This window comes from Centruroides sculpturatus, unplaced genomic scaffold (assembly GCF_000671375.1).
Source record: "Centruroides sculpturatus isolate CEXI.00-Female unplaced genomic scaffold, Cexi_2.0 scaffold265, whole genome shotgun sequence".
NCBI classification, from domain to species: Eukaryota; Metazoa; Arthropoda; class Arachnida; order Scorpiones; family Buthidae; genus Centruroides; species Centruroides sculpturatus.
This window is the reverse complement of record NW_019384449.1, coordinates 563,532-581,537: the sequence shown is the minus strand read 5'-3', so window position 1 is coordinate 581,537 and position 18,006 is coordinate 563,532. Positions and strand designations below refer to the sequence as shown.

The following is an 18,006-nucleotide window of genomic DNA, read 5'->3' as shown; positions in this document are numbered from 1 at the left end:
TTAAGAAGGAAAGTTTAAATCTTCCAGTCAAACAGATTGGATGAAAAAAAAAAATTGTTTGGGAGTCACTGACTTAATGTTTAGTATTAATTTGATTATACAATATAAATTACNTTGTTTAGCTATTCGAGGGATAACGTTTATCCTGAAATTATCATAACTTGCTATTTTTTGTTCCTCTGAAGCTATTCCTACATGGCATTCATATATTCTCAAACCACTAGGTCTTTCTGGTCTTGTATGTTTAAAATAATACTTCTAAAAATATCAATTAAATACAAATATATTAAAACTAAATGTAAGCTTTGTTTTTTAATCAAACATATATGAAATAATTTACAGAGTATATTTATTTTCTTCATTTCCACAAAATTTTGTACATTTAACATTTTCTATGATTATTATAGAGCAGGGCTTCTTAAACTTTTTTCATTCACACACTCCTTTTATCTGAGAATATTTTACAAGATTCCACATATATACATACATACATAAAAATAAAATAAATAAATAAAATATTAACTGATAAAAAAATCAAAGAAATTTAATTTCAAATATATCTTTGTTATACTAATACTTTTACTACTTATTATCATTTATTAGGACAAAAGCAAATTTGTATATTAATGAGACAGATGTGCTTGTTTATTTTTGCAGAGAGTTAAATCTTGGCTGAATATTTAATATTGCAGGATGCAAGACATATTAGATGTTTTTCAGAGTTCATCAATATTTTCATTTTATAATCATCAATGATGAAAATGAAAACGTATATAACAAATATATCAAGAAGCATAAAGAATAGATTGTATAATAATGAGAATTTAAATGCTGTTCTGTCCCTTTCAATCCACAATGCTAAAATCTTAAAATGAATTTTGCATCAGAAATTGGAAAAATTCTACAAAGCTTGGCACCAATCAAAACAACTGAGAGTGATTTCAGTATATTATCTCAGGAAATAAATATTTATGAAGCCTTGTGTAAAATAACATCTTGGAAATGCTCAAAAATGCTCTGTTTTGCCTAAAGCCAACATTGAAACAAAATGAAAGAACTTCATTATTCCTAGAATTTTTGTGTCAAAATAAAGGATGCATGGATTTTTCAGATAAATCAAAAGATTGTTTGTGTGTATTGAAAAGTTATTTTAATAAAAACTTTTAAAAAATACATACAAATACAATTAATTTTTAATATATTTAAAAAGTTAAGCAAAATAAATATGAGACAATCTTATATCTTCTAGTCCTACTTTGTATAGCTTCTTCTGAATTATTTTTTCTAATTAAATCTTTTGTAAATAAATTTTTTTTAAATCTCCAGATTCTCAAGAATTTAGAAAAGTGAGTCTTGATTCAACAAAAATTTTTACTGATTCAGGAATACCCAATTCTTGAGAATCCAAAAAGTTTGGGGAAAAACAATTCCTCGTCACAATATACAATCCAAGAATGTACAGGTACAAATTTTAGTACATGCTGAGAAATGACAATAATAAAATTTTGTTAAAATTTTTATTTTTTTGGTAATTAACTATTATGTTTCTGTAAGACACAAAACTTTGCTGGCATTATCTCACACAATGCCATGTGCAATGCAAAGTTTTGAAAAAGTAAATGGTAATAGAATAAGTCTAAATAGGAGTGATTTTAGTAGCAGTAGATCACAGCAAAAGATGTAAAAATGCTTCATTTCTCTGTTATATATCCATAACATTATTTTTATTTTAATTAAATATGGTTTTTGTAATCACAAGGGTAGTTCAAATAGTTCTTGGTCTGACACAGAAATGGTGCTGGTAGTATGAAATGGTAAGGTTATTTATTTCTCAAGTATAATCCATTCTGTGAAATTTCAAATACTGTATGTGCATTTAGTAGTTAGTTTGTTGTAACTAAACAAAGCTAACAAGTTTTGGTATTTTCTGAAAAATAGATAAAATCAATCATCATGCTGTGATAAAATATTTCATTTTAAAAGGTTTATGCCAATGGATATAAAAAAGGAATTGGATTCCACTTTGAAAGACTCTTCACCATCATTTTCTATAGTGAAGAAATGGACTGCTGAATTTAAAGGTGGTGGTTGTTCTATTTTTAATGATGAACACTTAGGATACCCAAAAACTGCAAAGACCAAGGAAATCATCACAAAATCTACAATGCTGTACTAAATTAACAAGTGAAAATATGTAAGCTTGCTGATATTGCAAAGATCTTAATAGATTGTGTTCACATCATCTTACACAAACATTTGCAATGAAAAAGCTCTCAGCTCAGATGGGTGCTGCATTTGTTAACAGTCAACCAGAAATGTATTTGAATGAACATTTCTCAGACATGCTTGGACATGTTTAAATGCAATTCAATTCAACAGAGTTTCTGCAATGTTTTATCACTGCAATGAAACATAAATCCACACTTTACACCAGAGATGACACAACAGTCCAATGTATGGAAGAGGGTGAAAGTACTCTGAAAACAAAGTGCTTCATCACTAGAAAAAGTGATGGCCACTGTTTTTAGGGGTGCTCAGAGTATCCGAGAAAAAAAAAAAACCATCAATTAAGAGTATTATTCAGCATTGTTGGAGCATTTAAAGGATACTATTAAGGGCAAATATCTGCATTTAGTAAAGAAAAAAAATGCTTTTTCACCATGACAATGTACCTTCATTTGCAGTCATAAAGCTTTATGAATGTTACTTTGAATTGCTCCCACATGCACCATACCCATGAGATTTGATCTCCAGTGACTTTCCTCTTCTCAAACCTGAAGAAATGGCTTACTGGGCAAAAGTTCACTTTAAATATGGCATTCATAGCTCAGAAAAATGATTATTTTGCAGAGTTAGAGAAATCATATTACACTGAAAGTGTAAAGAAATTAAATCATCATTGGTCTAAGTGTATTGAGTTAAAAAGTGACTATGTTGAAGAATGAATAAAAAAAAATTAGTTAAAACTCTTGTTTTCTTTCTCAGGCCAAAATATTTTTCAAACTACCCTCATATTTTTGCTAACTAGTGTTTGGAAATCTGATAGAGGTACACGTTAAAGTGACATTCTTTGTGACCACAAAATTCTGTTACATTAAACCATATGGGGTCACAACCTATAATTTAAGAAGCCCTATTATGGTGTAATTTCATTATGATAAGATTATATTAATATTTGTGGAGGTGCCATGCAAAAGCAAACAAGTTCACTCTAAACAATTGTTGAAAAGATGCAAAAAACTTATTGAATTTATTTTACACACTACACCTGTAAAAATTTATTATTTTTTTTTTTCATTTTGTATCTAACATCAATATTTGAAGACAGTTTTTGATAGGAATATATTAATAGTTAGTATTTAATTACATGACATTAAAATATGGACATGTTTCTTTTTGCTTGGACAGGGTGGATATGTTTTTTTTGCATGAACTATGTTAGGATATGTTTTCTTTTGCCTGGCTACTATATTCTTTTTCACTTTGTTATATTGGCTACTACTTTGACTTATCAAAAAAACATGGCATTTTACAAAATAGGGATGAACAATAAATATCTTCTCCCAAACAATCACACAGGTTCCCATTATTTTCTTCTTTTTCCAGGTCATCTGCTTCAAGCTTGGTTTTTCAAGCCATTTTGTAACATTTGTTTATACCATGAAAAACTTTCATTTTCTCATTACTTGCCATACAAAGTCTTTAAAAGTGATTTAATGTCTTTTTTCTTGGCAGCTGACAGAGGATGCCCTACAGGTAGTTGCTCAACTGATTCCTCAAATCTCATCCCAAAGGAGCACTGTATTTTTGTATTTTCCTCTTTGCCCATACTCCAACAGTTTTAGGTTTCTTTTTAGATCCAACATTGCTTTCTACATTTAAACCATCTTCATCCATTTTCACTCAATTATAACACTGAAATACACTGTATAATAAAATGTGTACTAACAAACATTTTAACATCAAAACCTCTGTTCCAACAAACAACAAAATGACACAACAAAAACAAAATCACCTGTTGCGTTCTGGAAGTCATATGACTCAATCAAAGCTCTTCATTGGCTGAGCGAGACTGCAACGGATATGTTTTGTTCTGCTTGGAACATGTAAAGAGATGTTCTTTTTTGCACAGAATGTCGATTTTCAAAGCTCAAAAAGTGTTAGATGCATATTTTTTTGAATGAAACAGACTATAACAGTAGGAATGAGGCTGAATAAAAAAAATCAATTATATACTCAACTTTGCTTTTTGTGGATTTGTTTGCTTTTGCATGGCACCTCCACATTTATAATTATAATTTAAAATACAATGATAAACTTTAATAATTATTTTATTATTGCATAATGATAATTATATATACTAAATAGCCAAATTAATTAAATACATTAAATTTCTAAAATATACATATACAAAATATACTGAACTCCCTATTATCCATGTGCCATCATCAAAATATTAGAAATTACTGTAAAAGGACAAAGTATCATAAGCAACATTCATGTTTTCTTTCATCCCTAACTGTCAATTCTAAGGGATGGAAGTGAGGTGAGTCATTAGTCCTAGATTATTATTTTGCAGTAAACCAGTAGGCAAAATTGTTGTAGGAGTGCGAGACCTTGACTCATTAGTGTGATGTTTATAGTGATAATTTTTTCACAAATGTCTCTTTCTCTCTTCATATGCCATATCAGTTCACTCTGATGTCGGCAAACACCCAACACAGGTTAGTATGGATTAGTTTGCATGCCAAGTGATGTCTTGTGGGAAGTTAGTACCAAAGTGGTTCCATGTTGCCTTCTCTGGATACACGATGTTATGCAGGGGAGAAATGTCTTCAAGAAGGTCTTAAAGGTAACTGGCCCCTATTCAGGTGTTACAGATGAGGAGAAAACCCAGAAAACTCAACATGGCCAGCCCACAAACCCTTGAATAAACACTCCCAGTGTTCATTCAAGGGTTTGTGTTCAGCGACAGAACTGCTCAGCCACTGGTGGGCTTTCACAAATTCATACACACTAAAAAATAGCCTAAAACAACCATGGATGTTAACCTCAATTTACAAATGAAACTTAAGAAATTTATTGATAGAATATATATATTGCTTGAAATTAAGGACAAGCTAGAAGCACCTGTTCAAGCTAAGAACCAGTTTTATTCGATGAGTTATGACAGAAAATACATAAATAATTGATCGAGTTTGAACATTCATCAGGTAGTGAAAAAAAAGAGTCAACAACTCACTGTGCATTTAGAGTTAACACTCCATTACAAATCTCTTAAGTACAGTGTAGAATGTTGATAATGCATGATAATGTGAAAAATGTATCTGTAATCTCTATGTACAATTTAGTCTCTATGAGATGACACCACAATGAGATCTCGCACCACCTCAAAATCTTCCTAAGGCAGCCTCTGGTTCGGCCCATGAGAAAAGTTTTCTTTCCAATTCGGCCCAGGGGCAAAAACTATTGGCCACTCCTGGCCAAAATGATGATGATACTTTGTAAAAAAAAATTCTTAGTAACAAAAGACAATGGTATACTTTTGCTAACTTATGGAATGTAACCCTATGTTTTGTTCTGTATTGCATGGATTCTCATAACATGCACATTTTCAGAATGTAACTACAATGGTACCTTGACTTACGAGTTTTAATTTCTTCCATGATGGAACTCTTAACTCAAATTACTTATATGTCAAATCAATTTTCCCTATTGAAATGAACTGAAATGCCATTAATCTATTCTGGATCCCCAAAACATTGCAATTTTTTTGTCACATGTTTTTAAATAAGAAAAATGTATTTATACATAACAAATATTGTATAAAAACACAATAGAATGTACTGCAATAAATTAGCTTTGCAGATGTTGTGGTGTTTGCTGCATAGATGCATAGAAAGAAAAGATGGAAAATTCGAGAAATGAGAGACGGTGGTTCCACATACAACATGAAAGTGAACTAATGCCTATGTCACTCAATCACATGTTTTTCTATAAGCTAGCCTGTCAGATATTGGAAGAGTAATTAATGAAAATGACAAAATCATGGCAGTTTTCCATCTTTTTCTTAAATTAATCTATTTTTTGCTGTGGCGTTTGCTTCACCAATTAGCAGCAGGATATCTGAAGGTGGCTTGTAACCCAAATTTAGCTCTCAACTCAAAGCAAAAAAGGGACAAGAAACAGCTTGTATCTCGAAAAACTCTTAAGTTGGGACACTCTTAAGTTAAGGTACCACTGTACCATGTTATATGAGGGATACCTATATATGAAGTTCATTTAAAACCTCTGAATAGTTTTTTATGGTTTAGAGAGCTATTTTGGATTATCCATGTTTTCTGGGTGTTTTGTGCACATCGATGCACTAATTAGCACAGATAATAGAGAGTTTGGTGTAGCATAATTTTGTATTTAATATTAAATTTATTTTAAATTGTTAATTTATTATTTAATTAACATTTTAATAACCTAATAATTTTTTAGTATTTTCACAGTTTAGTCTAACATAATTAATTTTGATTATTTAGTTTAACTTTAATTTACTAATAGTATGTTTTTGTTCTAACAAAATATGAAAAATAATATAAGTACAATCCATATTAATAAAAATTTTAAGTTACATTTCCAAAAATTCAGTTCTCTTATAATAAAAGTCAACTAACTTGTTCTTCAGTATATTAAAGCCCATCTGCATTACAATAATATAAATATGAAAAATGTTAATGAATTTTGAATAATGTGAAAAATAAAAAAACCTGACTGATCATTAGAAATTAATAATTTGCTATTTTCATATTTTGTATTTTTAAACACAAAAACTGAAAATTAATGAATTTATACTTAAAATCAAAACTATAATAGTAATTTCTCTTACTAAAACACAAGTATTTATGTTTTAAAAGAATCAAACATAATAATAGTATTGTTTTTAATTAACTAAATAAGTTTACAATTTTTAAAATGTATAATAGAAGATATTATAACTTACTTCTTTCTCTTCAGGATTCCAAAATATTTGATGATAAACAATACTCTCTCTTGGACAAGTAACATATGTAGCCCAAGGACTCAATCTATCTACATATTCATCATTTTGAGTCAAAATAACCAACTATATAAATTTAATATATATTAGTGTATATGAAAATCAATTTAAAAATCAAATTAACTGTATAATGAGCAAGATTTCACAAAAATATAAGTAAATTAAAATATTAATATACAAAAAACTATAGAAAGCATACAGACAGAACTTATACTTACAAATTACACTTGTACATATACCACATCATGAATGAAGCTATACAACATATCACTTCAAGTTGCAAGCTTTCTGCACAAACATGCTACTGATATAACCAAATAGCAAATGTAGTACATCAAAAGCCTGCACCCAAACACAAACTACTACAAACCCACAAACCATATTAGAAATACATATCTTATGTAATCATAGAAAACAAAACACATACAATATAGTATGACTGTTCCACAATGACAGACAAAACAATCAATCACAACAGACCAGATGCCACATTCATTGACAAACAAAACAAAATCATATACATCACAGGCATAACTGTACCAAACACCCACAACATACAAAATAGATACATTAAAAAAAATTAGCAAATACTCAGAATTTGGCCATAAAGCATTTGTGGAAAATAGATAACCTACTTAAATTGTGCCTGTAGCCCTTTTGTGCAGAGGTGTCATACTGCATGCATTATACAAAAGCATTGAAACAGTTGCCAATATGTTTTATCTCCAGATTATTATTTTTTTCTTGTCTAGAGGTAAATTTGGAAGTGTATTGTATTCAGAGGTATTTTTAAAAGTTTGTTTCTAACAGCAATTCTTTCTATATGTTATAAAAAAACTTTTACCATAAATTAATAGCATTTTAAAACAGAGTACAGCTTGTTCTCTTTGGCATAATTTTACTTTAGTGCATTGGTTGAAAAAAACTGTGCAAAGATTATAATCAGGAGTGCCAGGTTTAATGTTTTCTCCAAACTTTTGGATATTTAGATATAAGTTAGGGAAGAAAAGAATTATTTTGAAAGGTAAGTAAGAACTGTAATTAAGAAACAAAACCTGCTAAAATTGTGTTTCTTCCAAACAAAAGACAAGAAAGTCAGCTTCCTCAGTAGCAGGTATAGAGCTATTTTGCAGGTGTAAATGCAAAACTGACTACTCTAATGTTAAAATGTTAATAGAAAATTGTGTTATTTATTTAAATAAAACTTTTGATATTTTGAATGGTACAGAAGTTGTAGTTACCAGTGTGGTTTAGTCAATAAACAAAAGTCCAACTCCAGCAAATTTGAAATGTGACTCCATCTCTGGCCTTAGTTTTTTCAAATGTCAGACTACAATTCCTTTTATAAGAAAGACACCACTGGGTACTCAAATATTTTTATCTAAAATTTCTCTATAAAATGTTGTACCAAAATTGATGGCAAGAATCAAAAAATGGATATAATGAATTTACCTTGGAAAAACTTCAAGTACATACATAAAGAAACACTACATCTTAATAGTCAAAAGAATTCCACTTTTATTACTTAATTATGAAAAGTTGATTTAAATTTAATTATTTTCAATAAAAAAAATTAAATACATTGAATGCAAAAATTAATGATTTGATGAATGATGTAATAAACTGGTCCATAAAATAGCTTCTCCCACTTCAGCTACAACATTAGTTTCCTACTGACAGTTGACTAAACTCAAGTATATAGTAGAATTTTAAAATATGAAATTTGGAAAAAATCAATCATCTTAAACTGACAAGTGCAATTGTGCTCCAAGAACCAGTGTAAAATAAGCTGAAACAATCCTATTAATTACATTTTGCAGTTTTCTCTTCCTCATTTAGTTTGTTGCAGTTAGATTCTGATCTCAGTCTTATTTTTTTTCACTGTTATTCTATTGACTGTTGTAAGACAAAATTATGATATTGAAGTTATAATAAATAGCCATAAATAACTCTAAACCAATAGAAGGGCAGTGAAAAAAATTAATCAGTCAAATTATTCAAAAAAAATTATTGATATCCAGAGTAAAACATATGAGATGAAAAAAATATTGCACCAAGAAAAAATTATGGCATTCAAAATGAAAGTCAAATATTTTCTTGGGAGCTTATCTGCGGAAAACATAAGCTTGGTACTTCAAAGCGATACCATAAGCAATTACTTTCCAGGTGTGTGATTCCACAACTAACTACAAGTGTTCAGTGATTTTATCTATTTAGCAACTGGTGGGCCTTAAATTAATAAAAGCTATTTTCTGAAAGTATACAGCATGTCATGAGATAAACATAACATTTTGCTATGAAATGGCCTTTATGCATTAATATCATTTTGATATCTAAATTTATTGAAATGTCCATTTTCTAAGAAATTTCTTTGGATACTAATTGAAAAGCATTTTTCTTACTTCACACTTTACCAATAGTAAACTTCAAAGTCAGAGTCACTGGAGTCAATAGTTTTTACAGATTCCACCAAAAAACATTTGACTCCGGCAACTGACTCCACAACACTGGTAGTCACTGCTATTATTTAGGTTGTTTAGAAGCTGTTTTGAATTTCAAAAAATGATTGTTTTGAAGGTTTTTGGAGGCAAGATTTTACACATGACAGCAATACCATAAAGAAACATTAGGACTTCACAACAACACATACCATACACTACATCCAAAGCCACTATACTAAACACATTTATTTAGAGAAAGAGGTTAACGGCCTTACTCATTGGTGTAGCCATGTTAGTCAAGAAATTCTTAAACACAGATAGATACATAAACAGCATGTAAATAAAATAATAGCATGTTCTATAGTTATGCCTTTACCTTGGCATAGAACACAGTAATAGGTATATATAAACCAAATAGGATACAATACCACAATGACAAGTTTTTCCTATAGTTATGCTTTGATCTAGGTTCAGTGTAGCACTAGACCAGCGATTTCCAACCAGGACATGTACTTGGATGTTTAGGGTATGCGTAAAAAAAAATAAAAAATAAAAAAAAAATAATAATAATAATAATAATAATAATGGTGGATGTACTATAAGAATATTTGGATTCTGTGTTGAGGTCTTTGGCAATATCACAGTACTATGCTTAGTTAAAATATAATTGTAAATAAAAATATAATTATATCTGTGTCCTTTCTCTAACACTTCTTGATTAATGCTTTTCAATTTAAAAAAATCTTTTTCTATATGTAATTGTATAGTGCTGTATAATTGACTAAGGTGCTACTGTTTGATGAATACACAAAATAAAAGTTAGCAAAAATGGGCTGTCAGGGGATACACAAGTTAAAAAAGATTGGAAACTGCTGCACTAGACATTAAAATAAACCAAGCAGAAGTAATATTTATTAAGGTAGTGTTGGTTTATATAAATGATTTTAAAAACACATTTAAATTTAATCTACATAATATAAAACATACTTTTATAACACTTCCATGTGGAATTGGACAACTTCCATCACTTTTTGGTGGTATATTTATTTCCCATTTACCATATCCTATATTTTTGTATGGGTGAGAAGTACGATCCCAATCATCTGAAAAAATAAATTGCATTAAAATTCGTTTTCAACAACAATTTAATTGGTATTACTCATATAATTTATTATATTACTACTGTATTTCTAAGAAATAAAATCTATATAAATTAGATATGGCCAACAAATCAGTTGTGATCAACAGGTCAATTACTGTATCATTTTAGGTAAAAAAAAAAAAAAACTATCATTTTAGGTTAATTGTGTATAATAAGACTCATTAAAACATGAAAAAAACATGCAATTTCAATAGGAATATTAATTTCATTTTTCCAAAGATAAATCTTTTAACTATTGTTATTGTTGGTAACATTGTGATCAATGAGATAATGTCAATATGTTCCTGCAAGCAGCACAATGAAAAGAATACTTGTAGATAATAAGTGAAAAATATAGAGTAGAACATGCTCTTGTTATTTATGATTGTATCTAGTTATGTTGCTATTTTATAAATTGTTTTGAATTGATTAACATCTAATTTTGCAATCAAAATTTCCTAGCAAATTATAAATTATGCAGAATGTAAACTATATGTTGTAATAGTTACATTCTGAAATTTTATAACGTAAAAATCACTCATTGCTTATGTATAAAAAGCAATATTAGCAAATATTAATAAAAAGGAAATAAATAAAAGCTATTATTATTATTTAAACAAAGAATAAATCATCACAACTCAAATAAAAATAAAAAAACTTACTAAAGTCTCCTCTGAGAAATACCCCTTTAGCTCCTGGAGCCCATTCTATTCCTCTTATTCCATTTTCTTTAGTTACATGAAGTCCACATGTATTGTAACTATCCCCAAATTTTTCTATACCACCCTCCATTTCATCCATTGTTTTCAGAATATTTTTAAATATGCCATATCTAAAAATTTTGAATGATAAAAAAATTAATTCTAATAAATATTGTGTTGTAGCATTGAGACAGAATTGTTAGCTCATCTATTTCTTTTTACATTAGCATAAGAGATGTCTTTAAATGGGGTTGAACTCTAAGTTCAGATGCTAAATTTGAATTTCATTTTCAAAATCAACAAAACACACATTCATTTTCAGAAATTAATTAAAAAAAATGTTACAAGTTTTATTTAAGTAATGTATTATTCTATCAGATTGCATTATCCACAAAAGAAAAATTTACAATACTAATAACAATAAGAAAAATCTTTTGTAATTGAATCAGGTAACTAGTTCTGAAGTCTGTTATCAGGATATAAATATTCAAAATAATAAATAGTAGATTAAAATTTCTATTTACTTAAAGTTATTCTTTGTAAATATATTACATTACATTCATAAAAAAATTTAAAAGTCACTGGAGTCAATAGTTTTTACAGATTCCACCAAAAANATAAAATTACAAATTTAAAAAACTTTCCTATGTCTATACCATAAAATCTAAATAATCACTTTCAAAGATAATTCCTAAAAGCTGGAACAGTTCAACAAAACACATACAGATGCTTTTGGGGCCATCCATAAATTACATAAGGGCAATTTTGGCCATTCTAGACCCCACCCATCCGTGTAAGAAACCATATTTTCTTTGATCCCACCCTCCCCTTACCTATCTTACATAATATTTAGGCATGATTTTATAGAAAAATTTTAACAAAAGAATTTTTTATTGAAACACTAAAAACCTTAGGTTCAAAATATATAATTATTAATTAGTTAATTAATATGTACTATTATTTATAAAAGAACAAATTTATTTTAAGAACTTTATTTTTTCATTATTAACAATTTTATTTTTATCATCATCATCATCAGTCAATGTCCTAATATTCATTTTTATACTAATTTTAATTTTCACAAAAGGGGACAAAAAACTTTGACAGATTGACAAGCTAGTGCACATGTAAACAGAAACGTCATACAAAATAAAACAAGAGAGAATAGAAACCACATTCTGTTGTCATATTACTGTAATTACATCTTGGATAAAGGTCAATAAAATAAACTACATGCTGCTAAAATGTGCTAGGTGCATCTGGAGAATAAATCATAAAGCTTGTAAAACTCTATATAATGGGGCAATACAACCAATGCTACTTTATGCAGCCTCTAGCTGGGGTCATGTAACTAGTAAAAATTCAGCAGTAAGTAAATTACTCTCTCTTCAAAGACAGTTTGCCATCAGAATTTCGAAGTGCTGCAGAACTGTTTCTACTAATGCCTCTGATACTGGCAGAGCTCCTTCTTTTGCATTATGTATTGTAAGAAAAGGTTCTAAACTACTACATCAGAACTACAAACATCAAGGCTTAACAACAGTCTCTACTACTATCTATGGCTGCTCATATGCTACCACATTGCAATTACCCTACTAAATGTGATCACCACCCTGTAAACAAGGTGATGATCACATTTAGTGTAGGCTATACAGAGTACATTTGGTGTCATCTGCTTCCTCTATGGATAACTATGCAGATATTAATACCTACACAGATGGGTCTAAAAGCTTCCTTCATGTAGGCTCAAGTATGTCTTTCTTCTTCCAAACTGGCATATTTTGCCCAAAATATGTTAGAAGATACAGATACTTCCCACATACCTCTATCTATCAAACTGAAGATGATGCTGACTACCAAGCTGTTCAGTGGGCCACTTCACTACCAAAAAAAACTCTATCAACATTTACAGTGATTCTCAGTCTGTCCTAAAAGCTCTATTAAATCCCAATTGCAAGAGCAATAAAATCACATATATCCAGCACCATATTAAAAATCTTGTAAATAAGATAACTTTTATATATTTTCCTGGACATACTGGCATACTTAGAAATGAAAAAGCTGACTTTGAGGCTAAGTCAGCTGCAAAGAACACTGATTTGGACTACACTCACATCCCTCTCGCATGTAGCAGCCTTAAAAATTATATTCATGACAAGGCTATGCAAAAGTGGAATCAACAAAGGTTGAGCAGTTAAAACTGGTAGAATAACAAGACTTTATTTTCCTAGTGTTGAATGCACATACAGATTTAACATTTGCCATATGATCTATCATTGTCCAATTTACAATCAACATACACTTATTCTGAAATTAGAAATCTTTACGTTTGGTTTCAGGTGGCCATGTCCACTTGATAAGCTTGTTCAGAAGTCACTGTTTGATGCTTTTTACAATTATGTTCAAAAAGCATGGAAGAAAAGACTATAATTTCTAATATCTATCAATAGTTTTACATTTTAGTTTTCACTAAAAGCCAAATACTAATTTTATGTTTACTTTGTATCATGTATTTTGGTTTATGTATTCTTAGTGTTATACACCCACAGGAATGGTGCACTTATTCTAATAAAAAAAAAAAGAGAGAGAGAAACCACCACACAGCCATTCTCCCATGAAAAAACATGTAGAACATAAGTCTGCTAGCACACACGAGATGGCTTTAGTAAAACGAGTGTTCTTAATAGAAACAGCCAAATTGAAGCCAAATTCAAAACTCCACTACTCAACGAGATCAAAAAATAAAAATAAGAATATTACATAAGACGAGATATATTACCCCCTACCCGAGTAAGAAATCATAAGAAATCCTTGATCTCCACCCACCCCAAAATACCTTACATAATTTATAGAGAGCCCCTTTACATGGACAACCCCTGCTACTTGGACAGTCCTATGAACATCCCCTGCTACTTCCAGCATCAATGTTTAAACATTGATGCTGGAAGTAACATGTAAATGTGTTTAATCTGTGTTTAATCATTTTGAAATTGATATAATAAAATATAATCAATATAATAAAATTCATTTAATGAATGCAATGCTGCTTATGATATCTACAAATAGTTGTGCAAAATATACAAATATTAATAATTGAAGTATTATGCTTACTAAAATAATCATAAAAATTACAAAATTATATAAAAAGATAAACAGCGATAAAGCACAACTTCCCATCTAAACCAATTTATAACAATTAAGCTATTATTTCCCTTAAAAAATCATTAATTTAAAAATTAATACAGAAATGAGAATTTCAAAAATTTTAAATATAAAAAGCAAAAAGTGCTCATGACGTTCTCTGAATATTTATTTAATAAAAATTTGAAATTTATAGAAATTTAATACAGATATGAATAAATTTTTTAAAATATTTTCCTTGATAACAGATTTCTGAAAAGGAAAATTTTGTTTATTATTATATAATTCTTAGCAAAAATATACAATAAAGATCAGTTTTTTTATATATGTACAATTCTGTCCTAATGCTAGAACAAAAATTTATATATAAATACAAAAAGTAATCATTTAAAAAAATTACTCTCAACAAATCATTCAATTTATTGATATCTTAAAATAAACCAATAAAAATTTCATAATACATTTTTAATAATTATAATCAACAAATGTTAAATTCTTTTTATACAATGACTTTTTTCAGTTTACATTGTTTATTCTGAGGTTCTGAATACAAATGACAAAACATTTCAGTTTACTATAAGTTCTTGTGAAAATTTTAATTCTCAGAAAAATTAAGACAAAATTAACAATCTTACATTTATATTTATATATCTAAATTAGAACTGTTATTTTCCCACTTAATGATTGTTAAATTTACATACAAAATTAAAATTATATTTATACATCACATATATCACTTAGAAAATAAATTAATCATTAATTATCCATTACTTTTTAAATAATTCTCAAATATGTATTTTTTTACTAAACACACATCTGTACATTTTTTGTGCATGTATGTGTAAAATAATAAATGACAGAATATAGTTTAATATTTTTTAACAATCATAACATTACAAGATCTAAAAAAATGTCATCTAAGAGTTACTTTATGTCCTTTTATGCCAACACATCTGCATTCTGGAGATAAAAATTATTGTCCAAATACATTTTTGTAAATTCTATTATCCACATTTCCAATGAGAGTATGTTTCATGCATTGTTCAATAGGATCACAAACAAATTTTTCCTGACTTGAAAACAGCAACTACTGTATCAAGTGCTATAAAAAAACAGAAGCATTAGTAAACTGTGCTAACATCCTATTCATTGGAAGTTCAATAAAATCTCTTGCAGATTTTTCTCCTTGTTGATGTTTCAACAAATGCTAGCAAACCGTAGTAATATGAAATTGCTCCAATTCTTATACATTATTTTAGAATGGGGATTTTAAAATTAAAATGCAATTAAAATTAAAATAAATTATTGCAGACTATATCAGACACACACTAAGCAATCTAGGTCTTACAAATAAATATTTATTTTGTAAGAGAACTAATTGCAATACAGTGTTCAGCGGTCTTGGGAGATGTAATGGTAACAATATCTTTGCAAATTTGAAAAGGTTCATTAATCAGATATTAGCAGGAGTGGGATGAACTATGCACATGCTGAATAACTGCATTCGACATGGCACAGATTATCATGACGTTGATTTATGATAAATCTAGTAACAAATACTGTATACGGGCTCAACAGTAATTAAAAAGCATGGATTATTTTTGCATTCTGTATGACACATTATTTTTTTTACATTCTCCACTGCTAGGCATTTTTTTAACACTCAAAAAAAGATTTTTAAATGAAATAGCTGAATATAATTTAAGTCATAAGGTTCAAAAAGTAAAGGTTTATCACAGTGTATTGTTGCAACTCCTACAGTTAGAAAATTTTTTGTTTGTGACATGATTAAAATATCATCATGATATAATTGTAATAAATAAAACTTTCANTCAGTTAAAGTTACTCAAGCATTGAATAACTTATCACAATGCAAGTAATAACTGCATTATTCTTCACATCTCATTGAATATGATGTTTGCTACTGCAGATTGTGCCAGTCCTCTCTATTCACAAAGATATTCCCAAATAGTGCCGTAACATCAAAATTTCATTGTGCCCAGACTAAGAGTGCTTGATTATCAATGATACTCTTTCACTCTCTTTCACATTGTTCAATAGAGTCATAGAAGAATTGGTATAAGAAATGAAGCAAGCTCTATTTTCTATATTTGCTGATTGGCGTAATGACACTGAGTTGGAAAAGATCTAATGTAGCTAATAAGTGTCAGAATTTTTGGCAGAAATAGAGAAAGTTGCTGCAAAATTCCTGGACGTGTTTGCCAACAACAGAAAATTTCTTCAAAAGTATGTGTCAGATATTTGAAAAATATGGCCTTTGCTGGAATAACTGCATTGGTTTAAATATCAACAATGCTGCCTGTAATACTGAAAAGAACAACAGCTTGAAGAGCAGAGTATTAGAATGCATTTCTTTTTTTTATTTACATGCATAGGTATCTCTGTAGCCTATGCAAGTCCATCAAGAGCTGCATTGTAAAATTTACAAAAATTATATATATATATTTGTGTGAATGTTAAAAAGCAAGGTGCAACTATTAAATTAAAAAAAAAATTTGAATTATGTATTTTTCTTATCATTTCAAAAACAACAACATATATCATGCTGGTCCAATAATATTGAAGATTTAATAACACAGAGCATGATTATTAATTAGCTTACATTCAGAGAAACCTTCTACTAACTTCAAATCTTCAAATTCTTCAAGCTATCCAACAGTGTCTTATCTAATTATTTTACTTGTAATGTCATCTGAAGGAAACAAAAAAGTATCACTTCACTTTCATTTGTGTAAAACTGTACAAAGGTTCATTTTAGATTTTTAAAAAGTGATCATTTAAATATAATATGCAGTTTATTCATATAAAACAGAACATTTCTTTAAAAAATTATGCATAAATAACTTTTAAAAGTTTAAATTTTTATGTAGTCCAAAAGAAATATAACAGAATAATCGTATTCAGAATTAATACATTTATAACTGTATTATATGAAACCAAAAAGATTTAAATAGGATAAAATATTATATTGCATGTAAATATGTATTATTCAAGATCATAAAATTTAAATGCTCAATTATATTCAAAATACAGAAATAACTAAAATTTATCTAAGCACAATCAACATAACTTTTAATATCCAGTAACAAAATTTAATGAAATTGTTTGTCAATTTTTACAATCTTAAACAAGATCTGCATCAGGTCAGCATTATATTCCAAACTAAAATGCTCAGAAAATTTATCTATTGTAATATTACTATAACCAAAACAATTATACAAAATAAAAGAATATATGAGAACTAGCAGGTGGGCCCGGCGTTGCTCGTGCAAAAGTAATGATAACTAAGATAAAGATTATTACGTTACAGTCAACCTTACCCGTTTTCACAGAATGCAAGAATTGGGTCCCCTTGTTTCCAGACTAATTAGACAATTTTTAGATGGGTCTAAAAATATGTTCGATTTCCCGCAAAAACGAAAAAAACTGCATCTGCGTATTGCACGTCGCTTTCTCTTAACAATTCCATTGTTACGTAGCATTTCCATTGTTGACACTTCCATTGTTACTTAA

The 18,006-nt window shown here is 28.8% G+C and overlaps 1 protein-coding gene across 1 annotated transcript in view; it reads right to left on the bottom strand.

Moving 5' to 3' along the window:
* The window catches only part of LOC111620519 (1,4-alpha-glucan-branching enzyme-like), a 52,369-nt gene that overhangs the window by 20,094 nt on the left and 14,269 nt on the right, over positions 1-18,006 (bottom strand). The window contains exons 2-5 of the mRNA XM_023362446.1: positions 11,293-11,462; positions 10,477-10,592; positions 6,992-7,114; positions 114-258 (exon numbers count right to left, since the gene is read on the bottom strand). Of these exons, the coding sequence (XP_023218214.1) occupies positions 114-258; positions 6,992-7,114; positions 10,477-10,592; positions 11,293-11,462 (554 nt within the window). The remainder of the gene's footprint in view (positions 1-113; positions 259-6,991; positions 7,115-10,476; positions 10,593-11,292; positions 11,463-18,006) is intronic.